The sequence below is a fragment of the Ovis canadensis genome, chromosome 4 (genome assembly GCF_042477335.2).
Source record: "Ovis canadensis isolate MfBH-ARS-UI-01 breed Bighorn chromosome 4, ARS-UI_OviCan_v2, whole genome shotgun sequence".
Lineage (NCBI taxonomy): Eukaryota > Metazoa > Chordata > Mammalia > Artiodactyla > Bovidae > Ovis > Ovis canadensis.
The window spans coordinates 40,461,707-40,482,174 of NC_091248.1; the positions used below are offsets into that span (position 1 = coordinate 40,461,707).

The 20,468-nt window shown below is 37.2% G+C and overlaps 1 protein-coding gene and 1 non-coding gene across 2 annotated transcripts in view; one reads left to right on the top strand and one right to left on the bottom strand.

Moving 5' to 3' along the window:
- AHR (aryl hydrocarbon receptor) overlaps positions 1 to 16,663 on the top strand; it is a 51,273-nt gene extending 34,610 nt beyond the window's left edge. The window contains exons 5-11 of the mRNA XM_069587632.1: positions 2,177 to 2,300; positions 3,221 to 3,351; positions 5,183 to 5,385; positions 6,068 to 6,177; positions 6,982 to 7,123; positions 10,150 to 11,386; positions 14,187 to 16,663. Of these exons, the coding sequence (XP_069443733.1) occupies positions 2,177 to 2,300; positions 3,221 to 3,351; positions 5,183 to 5,385; positions 6,068 to 6,177; positions 6,982 to 7,123; positions 10,150 to 11,386; positions 14,187 to 14,321 (2,082 nt within the window). The 3' untranslated portion in view covers positions 14,322 to 16,663. The remainder of the gene's footprint in view (positions 1 to 2,176; positions 2,301 to 3,220; positions 3,352 to 5,182; positions 5,386 to 6,067; positions 6,178 to 6,981; positions 7,124 to 10,149; positions 11,387 to 14,186) is intronic.
- Positions 5,086 to 5,149, bottom strand: LOC138439883 (small nucleolar RNA SNORD31). Its single transcript, XR_011256827.1, has one exon. It is a non-coding gene; the product is annotated as a small nucleolar RNA SNORD31 (small nucleolar RNA).
- Positions 16,664 to 20,468: the final 3,805 nt, after the last annotated feature.

The following is a 20,468-nucleotide window of genomic DNA, read 5'->3' on the forward strand; positions in this document are numbered from 1 at the left end:
GGCTGGAAGGCCTTGAAGGAGGTAAGTGTGTCTGGTTTAATGTTACTCAGTATATGGTGAATATGGATTCGTAAGGTGTTCTGTGTATTTGAGGGGCGAAAACATCCAATATGATTTGGGAACAGCTTGTAAGTACCCTTGAATGCTCGCTACTGTTATATATCAGTAGTTCTTAATTTCTAATGTTCTTAAGAATCACTGAAAAAAGTCATTAAATTGATGAGTGTCAGTCCCATATAATCTAATTCAGTATGTCATAGTGGAGCCCATGTATTTTATTTCTAACAGGCTCAACAGGTGATGCCAAGACTGATGTCGAATAACACTGTCTGCACTGTTATATGGCCTGAAGTTTAAATTATGTCATACACACTATAGAAGCCACTAAATACTTTTGTTGAAGGGAATGCATGTGCTCCAATCTATATTTCATAAGATAACTCTGGCAGTTGTGTAATGAATGGCACAGAGATGACTTCATGTTAGAAGAAAAGGTTCATAGGAAGGTTCAAGTCCGGATAGCTAAAGAGGTGGAATCTGGCTCCTGACACCAGACCTAAGTATTTTTGAATTTTAAAGGAAATGTATTAATGTCCATGGAAAAACCTGTTAGAAACTTCATTACATAACTAGCTTAATTATTATTTGATTGATTCATAACAGTTAAGAAATAAAAAAGCTTAGCTATTTCCCAATCTGTTTTTTTTTCTTCATATCTATACCTAACCTGGATATTCTTTAAGAAAACATTTATATCTGACATTGATAGTGGTTTATGGCACCATTTCTAAAACTGCAGGTCATGACTCATGAGTGGTTGATGAAATTGATACAGAGGATCACCAGTCATTCTTTTTAGCTGCTTCAAATAAAATAGGAAACACAATATTGTCACACATAAAAGCTCTCTGTGGAACTTTTTTCCATGTCTATATGCGTACAACAAACACAAGGGATGGAAAATATTTCTTGCTGTGAGTTGCAATAAAAAAGTTAGAACACTAATGGTGGAAAGGCTAAGGTCTCAGCACTGTAGTAAATGCTGAGAAGCAAGAGGTGGAGGAAAGACTCTGACCTTTGTAAAGGCAATATCCCTTAATCTTAGGGAATCTACTAGAAGTCAAAATTTCATGTCAGGAAAATTGTTAAAGAGCAGGGAAGGAAATATGTAATACTTCAAGCTGAGGGAAGTCAGATTTAACTGAAAGTTCAGACAAGTTTTGTCAAAGGAAGATTTTTTAAAAAATTTTAATTGGTGGAAAATTGTCCTACAATGTTGTGTGGTTTCTGCTGTATAACAACGCAAATCCGTCATAATTTTATATATATGTACCCCCTTCCTCTTAAGCCTCCCTCCCCTCTCCCCAGCCCTCTAGGTCATCACAGAGCGCCAGGCTGGGCTCCCTGTGGTGTGTAGCAACTTCCCACTGCCGGTTCTGCACATGATAGCATGTATGTATCAGTGCTCTTCTCTCAGTTCGTCCCTTCTGCACCTTCCCCTGCTGTGTCCGCAAGTTCATTCTCTACTAGGTTCATCAGTACTGTTTTTCTAGATTCCATATATATGTGTTAATATATGATACTTGTGTTTCTCTTTCTGACTTACTTCACTCTGTATAAGAGGCTCTATTTTAAAAGATCAATAAATAAAAATCAGCAGAACCTAACGTGTTGCAGTTAAGGAACAGGAACGTGACTTATTTGACTAAAAAGTGGTTCACATAGGGAAGCGATGACAAATAACCTTTGATTTGTCAGCTGTAGTGCTTGTGTCTTTTTAGCTTTTCTTGTTTTTAATTCCAGGAGAGCGTTGCAATTGTTTGATTTGCATACATCACCACTAAAAAGCACCCTGTAATCGAGCAACTAGGTTTTGAAATTAATAAACCACATTTTTAAAAATCAGTGTATGTGTGCTCCGTCACTCAGTCACATCCGACCCTGCAACCCTATGGACTGTAGCCTGCTAGGCTCCTCTGTCCTTGGGATTCTCCAGGCAAGAATACTGGGGTGGGTTGCCATTTCCTCCTCCAGAGGATCTTCGCAATCTGGGGATTGAACCCACATCTCCTGTGTCGCCTGCATTGGTAGGCAGATTCTTTACCACTGAGGCACCAAGGAAGTTCTTTTAAAAATCAGCACTACTTGTTAATTTCTTTGTTTCTGTTTTCTTTAGTCTGATGTCATCCATCAGAGTGTGTATGAACTGATCCACACCGAAGACCGAGCTGAATTTCAGCGCCAGCTGCACTGGGCATTAAATCCTCAACAGTGTCCAGACTCCGGACAAAGAATTGATGGTAAGAATGTTTACCAAAAGGTAGTGTTGGGAATTGAATTCTCTGAAAGGAGGCAGAGAATCGTTAGGGGCATGGAACTCCACAGTGAAGATGAGGAAGAAGGGGAAAGACATGAGTCTCTAGCCACGGGCCAGAACCAGGTCACAAGAAGCCTGATGACCTAAGGAGGACCTCGAGAGATGACAGCCACTGATGAATTCCAAGTGATAGAGTATAGCCATATACTCAGTAATATAGTGTGTAAAAATAATTCTTACATTATTGTGAAAGAGGGGATGGAATGTAGAAGGTTAATTCTGGAGTGTGTATAGACTGTTCTGGGTTTAAAATGCACCAAATATAAAAGCAAACTGGCAGATGGAGGAATTAAAAAATACTTTTTTCAACAAAAGCAGTGTCTTCATACATATGTAAAAATGTTAAAAAGGAGAAAAAAGGTGTTAGAAAATATAGAAATTGTTGACAGTGATAGCTCAGTAGAAATAAAAACAGCTGAATAGGTAAAGTTCTGTGTAGTAAAAGTATTATTCAATAAGTTTTAATTTCTTTACACTAGCTCCTCTTCTGAAAGTGATTTTTTTTTATAATCAGAATATAGCATTGGTTTAGAAATGAACACAGATTTCAGCTATTCAGACACTTGTGCTGTGCTGTGCTAAGTTGCTCAGTTGTGTCTGACTCTTTGCGACCTCGTGGACTGTAGCCTGCCTGGCTCTTCGGTCCATGGGATTCTCCAGGCAAGAATACTGAAGTGGGTTGCCAGGCCCTCCCTCAGGGAATCTTCCCAACCCAGGGACCGAACACATGTCTCTTATGTCTCTTGCCCTGGCAGGTGGGTTCTTTAGCACTAGGACTACCTGAGAAGCCCAAATACTTAATTTTTAGCAAAACAGAAAGTAACTTTGCGTTTATTTCTATAGAAGCTAATGGACTCTCCCAGCCAGCCATGTATTATGACCCAGACCAGATTCCTCCAGAGAACTCTTCGTTTATGGAGAGGTGCTTCGTCTGCCGACTCAGGTGTCTGCTAGATAATTCATCCGGTTTTCTGGTAAGGTGTAGCATCTTATACTGGCATTTATTATGAAGTTGTAGAAAATTAAAAAGAAAAGAGAAACAAATCTGAATGTATTTGAGTTTGGGTTATAAAAATCTACTTAATTAAATAGTTTTATAAAGGAAAGTAACTTTTTAAAAGTCTTTTTAGATTTTTGAAAATATCTTCCGTAACTCAGAGCCTCTATCCTTTAGGATGCTGTATAACAAAGACTGAATGGAATAACATTGACCATTGTATTTTGCCCTTCTTTTGGACTTTGTAGGTATAAGATAATTATGTGGCGCTTTTTTGGTGGCACACTGCTTATTATCTTCTTTGGGTTTAACGCCTGCTAGATGGAAAAATTATCACGGCATTTTCCATATGGCTAGAATAACTGCCATGTAGAAAAACGGTTGCATATTCATCACTGCAGGGTCCTCATCTGGTATGAGACACTCTTGTGTAGTGTGAACTCTCATGCGTTGGAGTTAATTCCATCACAACACCCTGTGTGAATTCCCAGGATGACCTGCAAAGGGAGGACGCTAGGAGGGGAGGTAGATGGTCCAGGCTCTCACTTGTATCCTTAAGACAGTGCACTCCACCACAGATCCGTTCACAACATTTTTGTTGGGGTGTTTATGTCTGAATTTTGCTTACCCAGAATTAGAATTGTGCTTTGAGATCGTTTTCCTTGTACTGATGGTCAATTAGTATGTATTTCTAGATGAAATTTCTTTGTGTAATTGGGCCTTTTCTCCCTTGTACTGGTGTCATATGGACATCAGAGTCATCCCTTGGCCTGGTCAGTACTGTTTTAAGCAACCAAATTGATCATGGTCATGATTGTCTGTTTCCTCTGTCTAAAATTATTCTTTATCCCAATAGAGGTCTACATTCTTTATATGGTTTTAGGATTCATTTTAGTGTTTTTGAACAGTTGTGTTTTCTCTCTACAGAAAAGATTTCCTTGAGTTTTGAAATATACTCTGAGCTATGGAATCGAGCCCATGAATATTTGAAAATTAATGTGTACTTGCTGACTTTATCACAATTCATTTGTTCAGGAAATAGATTTTGAGCATGCACTGTGCACGGACCCGTGCTAGACATAGATGCTAGGGCAGCTGCAAGCTCAGAAAACTATGTAGGTCTTCCTATTGTGATCTGTTAAAACAAGGAGTGGGTCTCTTAGCAGTCCCTTGAGGACAGTCTCATACTATCTTTTAGGATGTTTTTAATGGGCTTCCTGGGAAGAAGGGAACAACAATAGCATTTGATAGCCTCATGAACTTTTGTGGAATTATCAAAACACTGAAAATGGCCTTGATTGAGCCCTTTAAAAAGGAACCATTTTATTTATTTTTCAAAAGTTTAAAAAAACAAAACTTTTATTTAAAAAGGCTTAAAATGAAGTGATTGTATGCTAATTTAACAGGTAAGTTGTATAAGGAAATTCTACTTTTTATATTCTCCAAGAGCTGGATTCCATTCTGTGTGCTTTGCTCTTTCTTCAGACCTCTTAACTTCAGACTGGAGTTGAGCAGAAATGTGGCTTACTGCTTTCCTCTGGAAAAGATTGACTGGAAACTAAGTCTCTCACCCATCCCCAGAGGACAGACATATGCTATGAAGATCTAACAGACATTTTGTAGAAGCAACCAGCCAGTCCCAAAAGCTTCCTATTGGCTATAGTGCCTACTCAGCTTCCCACTATTGTCACCTTTCACCCCGGGGCAAACTCACAGCCCAGAAAATTTCTTTCTGTCATAGTGATCAGACTGGGGTGGTATGGAACCTTTATACAGCATTCATCTTAATGAACTTTTTGTTTCTTAAGGCAATGAATTTCCAAGGGAGATTGAAATATCTTCATGGACAGAACAAGAAAGGGAAAGATGGATCGATGCTTCCACCTCAGTTGGCTTTGTTTGCAATAGCTACTCCACTGCAGCCACCATCCATACTTGAAATTCGAACCAAAAATTTCATCTTTAGAACCAAACACAAACTCGACTTCACACCTACTGGTTGTGATGCCAAGTAAGTGAAACTTTTTCAGGTTTATTTTACCAAATGTGTATTTTATAAATGTGTCTGTCTTATATATATATTTTCCATCTGGTATAGTTTATAACTTTGTTTATTATCATAGTAGCTAGTATTAGTTCATAGTTTGTAGCATAGCCTTTTAAAATAATTTCGTCACATTCACAGATCATTTATTTTATATCTTACAGTATTGCCACAATTTCTGTATTACAGATAATGTGTTTATATTAATAAGATTCAGTATCCATTTATTGCTGGCTTGTTTTACATTGTACGAAGTTTGACTTTTTGCCCTGGAAGTTCAGTAACCAAAGTATGTTACTGCTTTTCTCCTTCCTAGTATGGGAATGCATACAGGTTTGAGAAACCCTGCCCCTCCAAATGAAGTAAAAGTATTCTAAAATATAATTAAAGATTTTGTATTTCATCTATATGATCTACTCTGTTAGACTCATCTTTAGTGATTATTCTCCTGAATGAAAACCATGAAAGTTATCTAAAACTGAAATTTGCAGACATATACAAAAGAGAGCAATTATAGAAATGTGTTCGTTTCTACCTGCTAGTGTGAAATTCTGAGTGTCAACATAGTGCAGAAAATAACTAAATAATTTATGTAGGTGACTTCATTTGTGTTAAATTTCAATTTTGTGGTTATTTTCCCTTTAAACAGAGGAAAACTTGTTTTAGGCTACACTGAAGCGGAGCTGTGCATGAGAGGATCAGGATACCAGTTTATTCATGCTGCTGACATGCTCTACTGTGCTGAGTACCACATCCGGAGTAAGTTGCAGTTTCTTATGAACTTGGCTGAGAAAATACCTTTTACTCGAGGATATGTTTCAGATTATTACTGATGTAAAAGTGTTTAAGGAAACTATCTGGATTAGCTTCTACTCAGTATCACACAACTGTGAGTAACTGGAGTTACACTTTTAATTCATTAGCTGCCACACAGGAATGGAGTAGCTTAATTACTCTGAAAATGGCCATTTTGTCTCATCAATTTATTTCATAACTTTGTTAATATAGTGAAAATGTTAGTTGCTCAGTTGTGTCTGCCTCTTTGCAACCCCACAGACTGCAGCCCACCAGGCTCCTCTTCATGGAATTCTCCAGGCAAGAATACTGGAGTGGGTTGCCATTCTCTTCTCCAGGGGGTCTTCCCGACCCAGAGATTGAACCTGCATCTCTTGCGTTGCAGGCCGATTCTTTACCATCTGAGCCACCATGGAAGCCCAGATTATACTTTAAAATTGTAGAGTAAAATATCAGACTGTAGGACATGTTCCCTTTTAAAAATGAAAACAATTTCCCCCCCAAACTATACTTCCTAATAGTTTCACATATTACTTGAGTTGTCTGACTTAATCTTTCCTTGAATCGTTTAAATAATAAATTTAGTCTGAAATAGGAAAAAACAGCAATGCTGAAGAACTATCTTGATGCATTTTAATATACTGTGCTTAGAAGTCATCACTGTATTTATCATCTTTGGTGATATGTGAATTACACCCAGAAATATTATAGAGATTACTGTGTTGATTTTAGATTTGCTAATTTTGTTTGTTTGTTTGTTTGTTTTAGTGATTAAGACTGGAGAGAGTGGCATGATAGTGTTCAGGCTTCTTACGAAAGACAATCGATGGGCTTGGGTGCAGTCAAATGCACGCTTAGTTTATAAAAATGGAAGACCAGATTATATCATTGCAACTCAGAGACCTCTAACGTAAGCACAAAGACCTATAATGTTTCATGTTTTGGTTTTTTTATTTTTAACACTTTGGTTTAGAAATCTTCTTACATGAAAACCTTAAAGTAAATTCGAGGAGAATTTACACTGGAAATAAACACCGAAAAGGTAATATGTGTAGAGAGAAGCCTAGGTAAGTTAAAGACACTGAGAAATCAGAGTTAACCAACTTTCTTGAACAACTATGGATGTAGAGCTATTGAAGAGAATGATTAACAAAAACTCCAAGGGTTCATCCTGGGTATCTGAAAGTAAGGTGAAAAGCCAGGGCCTTCTGTTAAAATAAAAATATAATAGTGCTTTATTTAGCATGTGTTTGCTAATAAGCAGGCAGTGATTCTTAAGTTTCTCATATGTTCTAGAAGTGGGGATGTCAAATATTCACATTGCACACCTTTTCTCTACTCTGGAGAATTGATTTGTGTATGTGGCTTTGAGGGTAGGGATCACAATTAGTCTTTTTCTCTTACATGGACATTTAGTCGACTAGTAACGTTTATTTAAAAGATTTTTTTGAAAAGACCACCTTTTCCTCACTGCACTACATTTCAATCAGAGGATTGTATCTGTGATTCTGCTTCTCAGTTCCATGGGTCAAGTTGTCTGTTTTTATTCCAAAGCACATTGTCTTAACTATTCTGTATCTTGATAGGCCTTGATATCTTTATGCCCACCATTTTGTTTGGTCAGAATTTTTGTTCTCCTTGGATAGAGTCTTGGCCTCTTCTTTACCCTTCATATTTCCATATATATTTAGAAATCAGTTGCCAATTCCTATGGGAAAATCTGTTGAGATTTTTTTAATGGGACTATATTGAAATTATAGTTCCTTTTGGAAAAATTAACGTCTCTATATTGAATCTTGCAACCCATGAATGTGGTGGTCCATGTGTATGTACCCATGTTTTTATCTTAATAATGGGCTGTATTGTTCTTGCTGCTACTGCTAAGTCGCTTCAGTCATGTCCGACTCTGTGTGACCCCATAGATGGCAGCCCATGAGGCTCCCCCGTCCCTGGGATTCTCCAGGCAAGAACACTGGAGTGGGTTGCCATTTCCTTCTCCAATGCATGAAAGTGAAAAGAAAAAGTGAAGTTGTTGAGTCGTGTCCGACTCTTAGCGACCCCATGGACTGCGGCCCACCAGGCTCCTCCGTCCATGGGATTTTCCAGGCAAGAGTGCTGGAGCAGGGTGCCATTGCTTACCTGAGTCTTATACATATTTTAATTTTATTCCTAGATATGTTATATGATGTTGTTTTAAATGGTGTGCATATATATATGTATATAAATATATATAAATAGTTTTTAATATTGGTGTTTTATATCTAGTGACCTTCATCTCACTTATTAATTCTAATAAGGTATCTGTAGACATTTTTCTAAGGTTTTCTTATATGTCCTATGTTGTTTGCAAATAATTTTTTTCTTTTAACCTTTAGACTTAGTTTTGTTCTTTAAGTTCTTCCATTGTAGAATGCAATGGAAATAATGATAATTCATTTTGGTCTTAATCCCACCTTTAAGGGAGAAAGATTTCAAATACTTGATCATTTCATATGATATTTGTAAGTAGTCTTTTGTTATTTTTGTAAATACTGGGTTTATTGTTTCAGGTTTAAAAGCATCCCTTTCTTCAGTTTACCAGAAGACTATCATCATCATGAGTGGTTGTTGAATTTTTACACCAAATACTTACTTCGCATTCATCAACATCATGATTTTTCTCCTTTATGCTCTTATTTTCTTTCTGTTCTATAAGTTCTGTACTCATATAATTTTAAGACATATTTTCTGGTATTAGGAATTTGTGCCCTGTCTTCGTCACTATTCCTCGAAGGCCGTTAATTTTATCATCCTTCTCAAGGAGTCAGCTTTTGTTTTATTGATTTTTCTCCTGTTATACATTTGTTACCCAGTTATGTCTGTTCAGTATTATTTCCTTCCTTCTACTCTTCTTGGGTATAATTTGAATTTCTTTCCATCTTTTTCTTTTTTAATGTATTTGGTTAAGGTATTAGTTTTTCTTTTAAGTATGATTTTAACTACAGTCCTTTGTCTTTATCATTCAATTGAAAATATGTGCTAGTATTTGACTTGTTTATTCAGGAATTATTTAGAAACATAGTGTTATGTACTGTTCAATACTAGGGGATTTTCTAGTTGTCTGTTTGTTACTTGACTTTAATTCCACTGAGGTTAGACAATAGACTGAAGGAATTTAGTCCTTTGAAATTTGTTGTGGCTTATTTTATAATCCAGTGTATGGTCAGTGTTGATAAAATCTCCTACAAACTCTTATCAAGACTACACGTTCCCTTGTATGTACAGTATTCTTTACATATCAGTGGTCTGGTTTGTTTTGTTCATGTTTTTATACATTTGCTATTTTTGTTTGCTTGTTCTATTAGTTATAAAGAGGTTGTTAGACCTATTTGGAGCTCTTTACGTAATACCAGCATTAAATTTTACACATATACACACTATATAGTATATATGAAACTATGACATTTATTCCATGCCTTAACCTTACAATTCTTTTCCCATGCAAAACATTTTAATTTTCATATGTCAATCTTCCTTTAGAGCTTTATATTTCAGCATGCCTCACTTGTATATTTGTTTTTTGTTTTTTTTTTTGTTTTTTGTTTTTTTAGTTTTTTATTTTTTAAAAATCTTTAATTCTTACATGCATTCCCAAACATGAACCCCCCTCCCACCTCCCTCCCCAATTTGGATCTGTATTCCATTCAGAATTTTTTTTTTCAGGTAGGGATGGAATCTGAGAGTGAAATTAAATTTTTGGACAGATTCTATCTAAATTTCTATAAACAGTTTTAATTACTTGTCATCAGAAAGATTTCTCTCAAATTTATGTTCACCTCTAGCAAATTTAACTACTGTGTATTTTGTGTGCTAGTTTTTCTTTTTTAAACTTATTTTGGAAATGTTTAGGATACGGCTTTTTCTAATACATGCAAACTTTCTTGTGCCCAATCGTAGTGATGAAGAAGGAATGGAGCACTTAAACAAACGCAACATGAAGTTGCCATTTATGTTTACCACTGGAGACGCCGTTCTATATGAGATAAGCAGCCCCTTTCCTTCCATAATAGATCCCTTACCAATAAAGACTAAACATGGTGCTGGTGGAAAAGACACACCAACTCTAAGTAAGGATTCCCTCAACCCCAGTTCCCTCCTGAATGCCATGATGCAACAAGACGAGGCTATTTACCTCTATCCTGCCTCAACTAGTGCACCTTTTGAAAGGAATTTTTTCAGTGACTCTCTGAATGAGTGCAGTAACTGGCAAAACAGTGTTGTGCCTATGGGGAGTGACAGTATCCTGAAACATGAGCAGATCAGCCAGTCTCAGGACATGAACCCAACTCTCTCTGGAGATCATGCCGGGCTCTTTACAGATAACAGAAACAGTGACTTGTACAGCATTATGAAACACCTAGGCATTGATTTTGAAGACATCCAGCACATGCAACAGAACGAGGAATTTTTCAGAACTGACTTTTCCGGTGACGATGACTTCAGAGATACTGACTTAACAGATGAAATTCTGACCTACGTTGAAGACTCTTTAAATAAGCCTACCTTCGGGTGTTCAGGGTACCCTCAGCAGCCAGCCGTGGCTCTGAACCCTAGCTGTATGGTCCAGGAGCAGCTCCAGTTAGACCAGCAGCAGCTGCAGCCCCATCAGATGCACACAGCAGTGGAACAGCAGCAACAGCTGTGTCAGAAAATGAAGCATATGCAAGTTAACAACATGTTTGCAAACTGGAACTCTAACCAATCTGTGCCTTTGAATTGTCCTCAGCAAGACCTCCAGCAGTACAATGTCTTTGCAGACTTACCCGGGACTAGTCAAGAGTTTCCCTACAAACCTGAGCTTGATCCTATGCCTTACCCCCAGAACTTGATACCCTGTAGTCAGCCTGGGTTGCCACCACAACCTCAGGGTACACAGTTAGACTTTCCCATGGGTAATTTTGAACCAGCCCCGTACCCTACTACTGCTTCTAATTTAGAAGATTTTGTCTCATGTTTACAAGTTCCTGAAAACCAACAGCATGGACTCAATCCACAGTCGGCCATGGTAGCTCCTCAGACATGTTACGCCGGGGCTGTTTCAATGTACCAGTGCCAGCCAGACCCTCAGCACAGCCAGCTGGCTCAGATGCCGTACAACCCAACCATGCCTGGCTCACAGGCATTTGTAAACAAGGTAAGGGTATTCTCAAACTGAGTAAGTCCTTTCAAATGCCTCTTCATAAATCATAAACAGATGTAAATTATGAGTTTTCTGTCAGTGACTGATTTTAACATTTTATCTGTAGCATGTATGGGAGAACATTTCTAATTTTATTTGTGACTATTTTGTGTAAGCTGGTACCTTTACATTACTAATACAAGTATATCATTTAAAAGAAATCAAGGACGAAAGCAGTATGAATACATCCATAAGTTAAAAGTAAAATTACCAAGTAAAATTAGTTAAAAGTACACTGTTTAGAATAATGTTGATTTTTTTTTTAATCTGACCTTTTAAACATGCTGACTTAGAAAGCTTTAAGGTTTTAAAAATAGCTTTTTCAAAGCTCTTTTTTTGTTGTTGTTGTTGACATAGTTGATTTACATTTTCAGGTATATAACACAGTGACTCAGTATTTTTATAGATTATACTCATTATTATTAAATGTTGACTCTCTTCCTGTTGAAACTGGGTTAAAACCAGTATCAATGTGCTTTCTTCAAATACTTTTGTCCTAGGTGATCTCTGTTAAAAGTCCTAGGCTCCTCAAGGTAAAGTAGTTTTTATCCTTCAAGGTAAAATAGTTTTTTCCCTGGTACCTGAAGAAAAATAAGAAAGGTAACTTATCTGGCTTTCTATCACGAGACTCAAGCTGGATGTTTTTAAATGTGTCATTCAGACCCTTCTACCAACATGGTAACTTAAAGTACTTCCTAATGATCGCTGCTCTTCGTGACCACCCAGGAATCTCTTATGCTTGCCTTTATGCTTTTCCATTAGAAAATATTGAGTTCATGTTGTGTATTTTAGTCGTGAAGCAAATCCCAATAAGACTGTAATCATAGTTTGTAAATGTCATTTGCAGCTTTCTCATTGTCTTTTCCTGATCTTTCTTATATACTTGGCTTGTTTGATTACCTATGAGTTTTTCCCTAGAAAAAGACTGTGAAAAAATTTCTTATCCTCATTCCTGACATTGTTCAGTTATAATAAAATTTAACAATGAGTTACAATCTATCTCACAACATTGCTGCAGAATAAGCACAGGTAGGTAACTTGTAAACTGTAGAGAAGTGAATTATATAAAATTATATTCTGAAGAGGGCCTGCATTAGCACCAGCTCCTTACAGTGTTTTCTTTCCCACTGTTTTGTGTTACTTCCTTATGAATAGTAAGAATTCTGGACCTACATATTCCCCCAAGGAGTAATTGGACTTCCCTGGTGGCTCAGACAGTAAAGAATCCGCCTGCAATGCAGCAGACCTGGGTTCAGTCCCTGGGTTGGGAAGATCTCCTGGAGAAGGGAATGGCTAGCTACTCCAGTATTCTGGCCTGGAGAGTTCCATGAACAGAGGAGCCTAGAGGGTTACAGTCCATGGGGTCTCAAAGACTTGGAAATGACTGAGCATCTTTAAAAAAAAAAAGTTATTAAATCTAAAAAAAATTGGAACTCCATTTGTGGCTCACATTGTATTTCTGTTGACTAGCACTGCTCTAGACAGTCTTTTTTCAGGTGGCGCTAGTGGTAAAGAACCCACCTGCCAATGCAGGAGACATAAGAGACACAGGTTCGATCCCTGGGTTGGAAATATACCCTGAAGGAGGAAATGGCAGCCCACTCCGGTATTCTTGCCTGGGAAATCCCATGGACAAAGGAGCCTGGCGGGCTACAGTCCATAGGATCCCAAAGGATAGGACACGACTGAAGTGACTTAGCACACAGTCTCTTTAAAGACAATTGCTGATGTGCATTGTATTGAGTGATGAAAGTAATTTATCCAAAACCTACCTTTTAGTGGGCGATTATTACCTTCCCTTTGAAAACTTGACAACGTTTAGAAGGACTGAAACCTAATGTTACATAGAAAGGTAAATTTCATTTGAAGCAATTAAAGGTATGATTATAATCTATTACTTTCACTAATTATACTAAGATTCAAAAGTTCTTTAATCTATAAGAACCTATAGAACTATGGAATTATTCAGGTCAATCGCTCACTCATGTCCAACTCTTTGCAACCCCATGGACTGCAGCACGCCAGGATTCCCTGTCCATCACCAACTAATTATTCCACAGAACTGTGTGTCTCAAGGTCCTCCCCTCCCTCCTTTTTTTCCAGCACTTATGGAAATGAGACTAAATTTCATTGTTAAAAGGCAAGAGCAAGCATTTTACTTTGGTAATTTTTATTTCCATAATTAGGACAATAAGTTTAGTAGTACTTTGAAAGCATAGTATGAATAAAATTGGTTATAGAAATCATACCCATGGTATATAGTATATAAGGCATATTAAGAAACCTCTCGCAAATCATAACTTGCTGCTTTTCAGAAAGTTCTGGGTTATCTGTAGTCCAATGTGGTGATCTTGAATGTTTATTGGTACCTAAAACTTACTGAGATACAATCTGGTCAAAGCAGACTTATGACGGAGAATAGTATCTGTGGTTCGTGACTAGTACCTTCTGATCCAGTGGCTCCTGCCCAAACCAAAGGCATTTCATTGATCAGATAGTCAATGGATCGCCACATCTAAAGTGAGACAATGATATCACTCACCTATACTATCTAATGGAGAAACTGAAAGATTGTAAGTGCAACTAATACATGTGTTCAATACAACTTCACTGAATGAGTTAAAATAGCAGTAAAGGAGTTTGAAGTTTAACAAGAACAACTTGGAGGATAAAGATTTTAGAACTACATTTCACATACCTAATGGTTTAATATATATGAAGGATCTGTTCTAATAAGTTGCGTTGCTGTTTGCAGTTTCAGAACGGAGCAATTTTAAATGAAACGTATCCAGCTGAATTAAACAGCATGAGTAACACTCAGCCTGCCACCCATCTTCACCCATCAGAAGCCAAAACTTACCCTGATTTGACATCCGGTGGATTCCTGTAATTCCAAGCCCACTCCTCACCTTGGTTTTTGAGTAGTTTGTGAAGCATCACAGAGTAATAAGACTGTCCTTGTTGGATGTCAGCAAGTTCACATGGAGGCATTGATGTACGTGTTATTTTCACTGTTATAAAAACATTAAAATCTGGTTTGTAATAAGAGGAGTTATTCACCTATACTACCATCATTAGAATAGTATGCTGTCACAGAGGAGTGAAATACCATCTACAGTTTACAGTATTCTGAAATAATACCACAGAATATACAGAACCTTTTCAGGGAGATATTTTGACAGTTTTAAATATGAAAATTTTTTCTCTGGTGGAATTACTTCCATCAGATTGAAATAAAATACTTTGTGTTTTGAACTTGTAGATTATTAGTGTACCAAATATGAACTATTTCCTTTTACTCTTAGCTTCTGCTTTTATCTCAGAGGTTAAAACAAATGGTTTGGTGCTTGTATAAAAAGATAATCTCAGTATGCTCCTCCCTCCTTGGTAATGTAAGTGCCTCACACTTTTTTCTACCTATAACACTGTAGGGAGTATATTTTATGTAAAATATATATTTACATAAAATATACTTTTTCTTTTTAAAATTAATAACATTCTGCACACAAATATTATTGGTATTTCTTAAATTCAGTCATTTTTATTAATCTAGGCATGTTTCAACTGCACTACTCACCCACTTTCTTCAGGTAAAGAGCAAATAATGGTTGAAAAGAGAAATATTTATTACTTACTCTAGTTGTTTCTAGATTTTAATGTTGCCGTGTGCCTTACGTTGAAAAATTTTGGAAGTGGAAATATCTTCCTAAATTTTTTTTTAGTTATTGTAAGAGAGCAGCACTAAAATTTCAAGAGTTTTCAGAAGTAAGAGATATATCACCATTTAGCTTTACTAAAATCTCCACCTTAATAGTTGAATGTTGCCCTGTAAAGAATCTGCTGTTAAATGCAACCCTGAGTATTAACTTAAAATGAAGAGAAGCAGCTTTATTTTTAGCTCTTTCATAAGTACAGCACCCATTTCAATATGTATAAATTCTTTAAAAAACTGTTTTAGACCTGTAATCCTTTAAAATGTAATATGTTGACTTTATAAATTTCACTTCTTAGTACAGTGGAAACTATTTGTTTTTCTCATATTTGAGGAGTGTTAAGATTAAATATAGCAATGTTTGGTGCAAAGTATTGGTATAAGTGAAAAAATGGTGCATTGTATAGTTTATAATGAACAATGATGTTTGTAAAATGTTTTCAGTCTTTCATTGAAAAATAGTGCATACCTTATATGCACATAAATAACTTGTTTGGGTCTTAACATATTTTATCACTGTGTCTTTTTAAGTAAGCAAATTAATCAGACCACTAATAACTTTACCATCCTTGGGTGACTTTAAAGTGCCACCGTCTGACTTTCTTTTACTTAAATAGGACAGCTGAAAGGCATAGACATGTTTTGCATGTATTATATAAAAACACAATGAAATCCCTAACTGAAATATAGTATTAAAATACTATACTTTTCTTTTTTTAGTAAATCAATGTATATAAAAGTGACTTCAGACACAATAGCTAAGTCAGTTTTATGCATTTTCCAACAGAATTTTGAACCTCGACAATGAATTCAAGTGTTGAAAAAAATAAATTTGTCTAAAACATTTCATAATTTGTTTGTAGCAGGAGGAATCACTAAAGATTTAGACCAGATTAATATTCCACTTTTACATTGAAACCTTTTATGAAAAGTCTTCATCTAAATAATTTTTGTTAGTGTCTTCCACATGTTACTGGATGAACTGTTTAGTGGGGGAAAAACAGGCTTCTAAACTGTATGTGAATATGTTGACGATCAAGTATACACTTAAAAAACTTAAAGCAATATTGTATATTTTTATCTATATAAAGTAACTAAAATTTACCTAATAATAAAATCACATTAAACCCAATACACCTTTGTCTGTATTGTTAAGTGCCAAAGGAAGAATCTCTGTGTAATGCTATATTGAGGGATTTATTTTTTGATGACATGCACTTCTAAGGACGTGGCTGTTCCTACTCTGATCTTTTCCCTATGCCAGGTTGTTCCTCCAGTACCTGAAGACTTACCAGTGTTCCGGTGTATTACACATAGCTTTTAATCATTACTCTGCACAATCTAGTGTTTTTCAGTGTTACTAAATTTTAGGTAAATGTTTTCTTGGGTGTTTTCTCCTTCGAGATGTTACTGCTTACATATGCCATGCATACATTTTTGTTTAAAATATGATTTATAATATCCTTATCAAAAAATTGTATACAATAATTTATGGTAATAAAATAATCACCAAGTATGAATAGTATGTTTTAATGCAAATTATTTTTGGTCCACATAAAGGAAATGAGCACTTATAGTACAGTATTGTAATTATGTCAGATGAAGGCAACCTATAATATTTAAAGATAGGTTATGTCAGTAATTCCTAAACTTCTTATGAAGTTCTGCTCCCCTGAATATTTTGGGCTTTACTGGAATATAAAAAAAGACTTCAAGGAAACTCATAGATTAAAATGCTTCTGCAATGGACTGTTCTTTTAAACCTTGCACAATCAGTGTTATAGTTTAGTGGTGGTAGTATTCATTCCATTTTAATAGTATTTTAAGAATATTTATGAAAAAAATTTTAAACAACCCATGTTCTACTTTGTGCTTTGATAAGAAAAGTTATTGCCTGAACTTAAGTCTCTATCAAATATACCATGTTAAGCCTTTGGTATTACATTGTAACTATTAAACACTCACCTTGAATTCTGCAGTTGGCATTATTTGAAGAAAAATTCCTGAGAAAAAGTTCATTCTCAGTAACAATTGTTTACATTAATTTTATACTTATTCTTAATCATAACAACTTGATAGTAACATAGCAAATGCGCATTACACCTGAGTCTGAACATCTGAGAAAGACTAATACTGTCTTTTGTCTGAAAAGTGCATAATATATTCAGTTTCAAATATTTGATCTCAAAGAACCAAGAAAAAAATCCAGATAATCATATTCCTGATGCCTGCTTTCATTTAGTCAATTGGTTTCCTTCAGCATGAGTGACTTCAACTTGCCCCCCTGTTATCAAGCCTATCAGTCACTGACCAGGGATGTTATTAGCTACTCACCAGACTAAGGAATATTGCTCTAAGTTTTTTCCCAGTGTCTCCAGAGGACCATGCTTCCAGTTCCACTAATACAACTGAAACTATCAAAACCCCACAGCACACCCTAAGTGACTATGTACTTTGACCCCAGCAGTACCATTGGCCTCTGCTCTTAAGCCAACCTCCAATGAGGGAGAAGAACAAGATCCCTTGCCTTCAAGATTAAACACCCTTCCTAACCCCAGCTTCCCACTCTATCCCTCCCTCAACCCTCGCCCACCCCCTTGGGAATGACAAGTCTATTCTCTTATGTCCATGAGGAGGGTTAGCACATGTAAGCTATTATATATGGAATGGATAAACAAGGTCCTACTGTATAGCACAGAGAACTATCAGTCCAGTTCAGTTCAGTTCAGTCACTCAGTCGTGTCCGACTTTGCGATCCCATGAATTGGCAGCACGCCAGGCCTCCTTGTCCATCTCCAACTCACGGAGTTCACTCAAACTCATGTCCATTGAGTCCGTGATGCCATACAGCCATCTCATCCTCTGTCGGACCCTTCTCCTCCTGCCCCCAATCCCTCCCAGCATCAGAGTCTTTTCCAATGAGTCAACTCTTTGCATGAGGTGGCCAGAGTACTGGAGCTTCAGCTTTAACATCATTCCCTCCAAAGAACACCCAGGGCTGATCTCCTTCAGAATGGACTGGTTGGATCTCCTTGCAGTCCAAGGGACTAGAGATCTCTTCAAGAAAATTAGAGATACCAAGGGAACATTTCATGCAAAGATGGGCTCAATAAAGGACAGAAATGGTATGGACCTAACAGAAGCAGAAGATACTGAGAAGAGGTGGCAAGAATACACAGAAGAACTGTACAAAAAAGATCTTCACGACCAAGTTAATTATGATGGTGTGATCACTCACCTAGAGCCAGACATCCTGGAATGTGAAGTCAAGTGGGCCTTAAAAAGCATCACTATGAACAAAGCTAGTGGAGGTGACGGAATTCCAGTTGAGCTATTTCAAATCCTGAAAGATGATGCTGTGAAAGTGCTGCCCTCAATATGCCAGCAAATTTGGAAAACTCAGCAGTGGCCACAGGACTGGAAAAGGTCAGCTTTCATTCCAATTCCAAAGAAAGGCAATGCCAAAGAATGCTCAAACTACCGCACAATTGCACTCATCTCACATGCTAGTAAAGTAATGCTCAAAATTCTCCAAGCCAGGCTTCAGCAATACATGAACCGTGAACTTCCAGATGTTCAAGCTGGTTTTAGAAAAGACAGAGGAACCAGAGATCAAATTGCTAACATCCGCTGGATCATCAAAAAAGCAAGAGAGTTCCAGAAAAACATCTATTTATGCTTTATTGACTATGCCAAAGCCTTTGACTGTGTGGATCACAGTAAACTATGGAAAATTCTGAGAGAGATGGGAATACCAGACCACCTGACCTGCCTCTTGAGAAACCTATATGCAGGTCAGGAAGCAACAGTTAGAACTGGACATGGAACAACAGAGAACTATATTCAGTATGATAAACTATAATGGAAAAGATTATTTTTAAAATGTATGTATATGTACAACTGAATCACTTTGTACAACAGAAATTAACATTGTAGACCACTGTATTTTCCTCTTCCAGAATCTTTTCTCTCTCCTATAAGCTTACCTGTGCACAGGTCATCCTCTATCCTGGAAAAAATGTTACTTAATTCTGCATCCCTTTCCTTATCACTTCTTTGCCTCCTTTCTCTAAAACAGTGTTGAGCTCCTGAAATCTTGTTTTCCTTCCATTACGTTGCTCTGTTGAAGTTCGCTTAACTTCCTTCTTACCATAGGCTGGTTCTCTGTGGCCCTGCAGCCAAATATATTGTAGCCTCAATGGATTTCTTTCCTCCAGTTGCTTCTGTGGTATTAGTTACCCTGTGTCTGATTATTCCTTCAGTTACTCTCCTCTCCTCCCACCTGGCAAGAGTCTCATTTCTGATCACTGTTTGTGGTTCCTTCTCTTCACACTGACCCTTTGGAAGCACGTCCTCTCCGCAACGACTACTTTTGTGATGATCCTCTCAAAAACAGATCTTACCTCTGAAATGGTGATAGAGACAGCTTATCTCTGATCTGTATTCGTAGAGATCCTTTTCCTCTAAGAGAGCTAAGCACTCAGACACTGAGGTCATACTCCTGGCTTCAGCACACATACGATGTGAATCACTGGGAAGGTTTCTTCCTCTCTCTCAGCCTGAGTTTCTGTTTCTACAAAATAAGGATAACAGTAATGCTTCACTGTATTGTTGGGGGATTCCACAGAGACTTTATATAAAAACAGTTCTCAGGAGGCCAAAATGGGAACAATTTGAGCAAAACGATAACAGTATTGGATTACAACTCACGGAATGAAATATCCATGAATCCATGCTGATATAAAGGGCTGCATAAATGGGGAAAAGGGCAAATCTTCCTAATAGCAGAATCCTGAGTATAGATAACTATGCCTTCTAATAGATAATTAAGCTTCCAGGGAGCTTAATACCCCCCTTCCCTTGAGTGTGGGCTAAACTCAGCCTCTTGCTTCCAAAGAATACAGTAAAGAAAGGGAAAAAGTTAAAAGTTGGCATTGTAGAAATCTGTCTAGCACCACTTTAACCAAGCAGTCGAGTTTAACAATGATAAGTGTTGGTGTTCCTCTCAGATATAATGGTATGGTCAGTACACTTCTGCTCTGTGGCATTTTCTCAAAAACACGTAACCCTAGTCGTCTGCTGCTGCTGCTAAGTCGCTTCAGTCATGTCTGACTCTGTGCGACCCCATAGACAGCAGCCCACCAGGCTTCGTCGTCCCTGGGATTCTCCAGGCAAGAACACTGGATGGGTTGCCATTTCCTTCTCCAATGCATGAAAGTGAAAAGTCAAAGTGAAGTCACTCAGTCATGTCTGATTCTTTGCGACCCCATGGACTGCAGCCCACCAGGCTCCTCCGTCCGTGGGATTTTCCAGGCAAGAGTACTG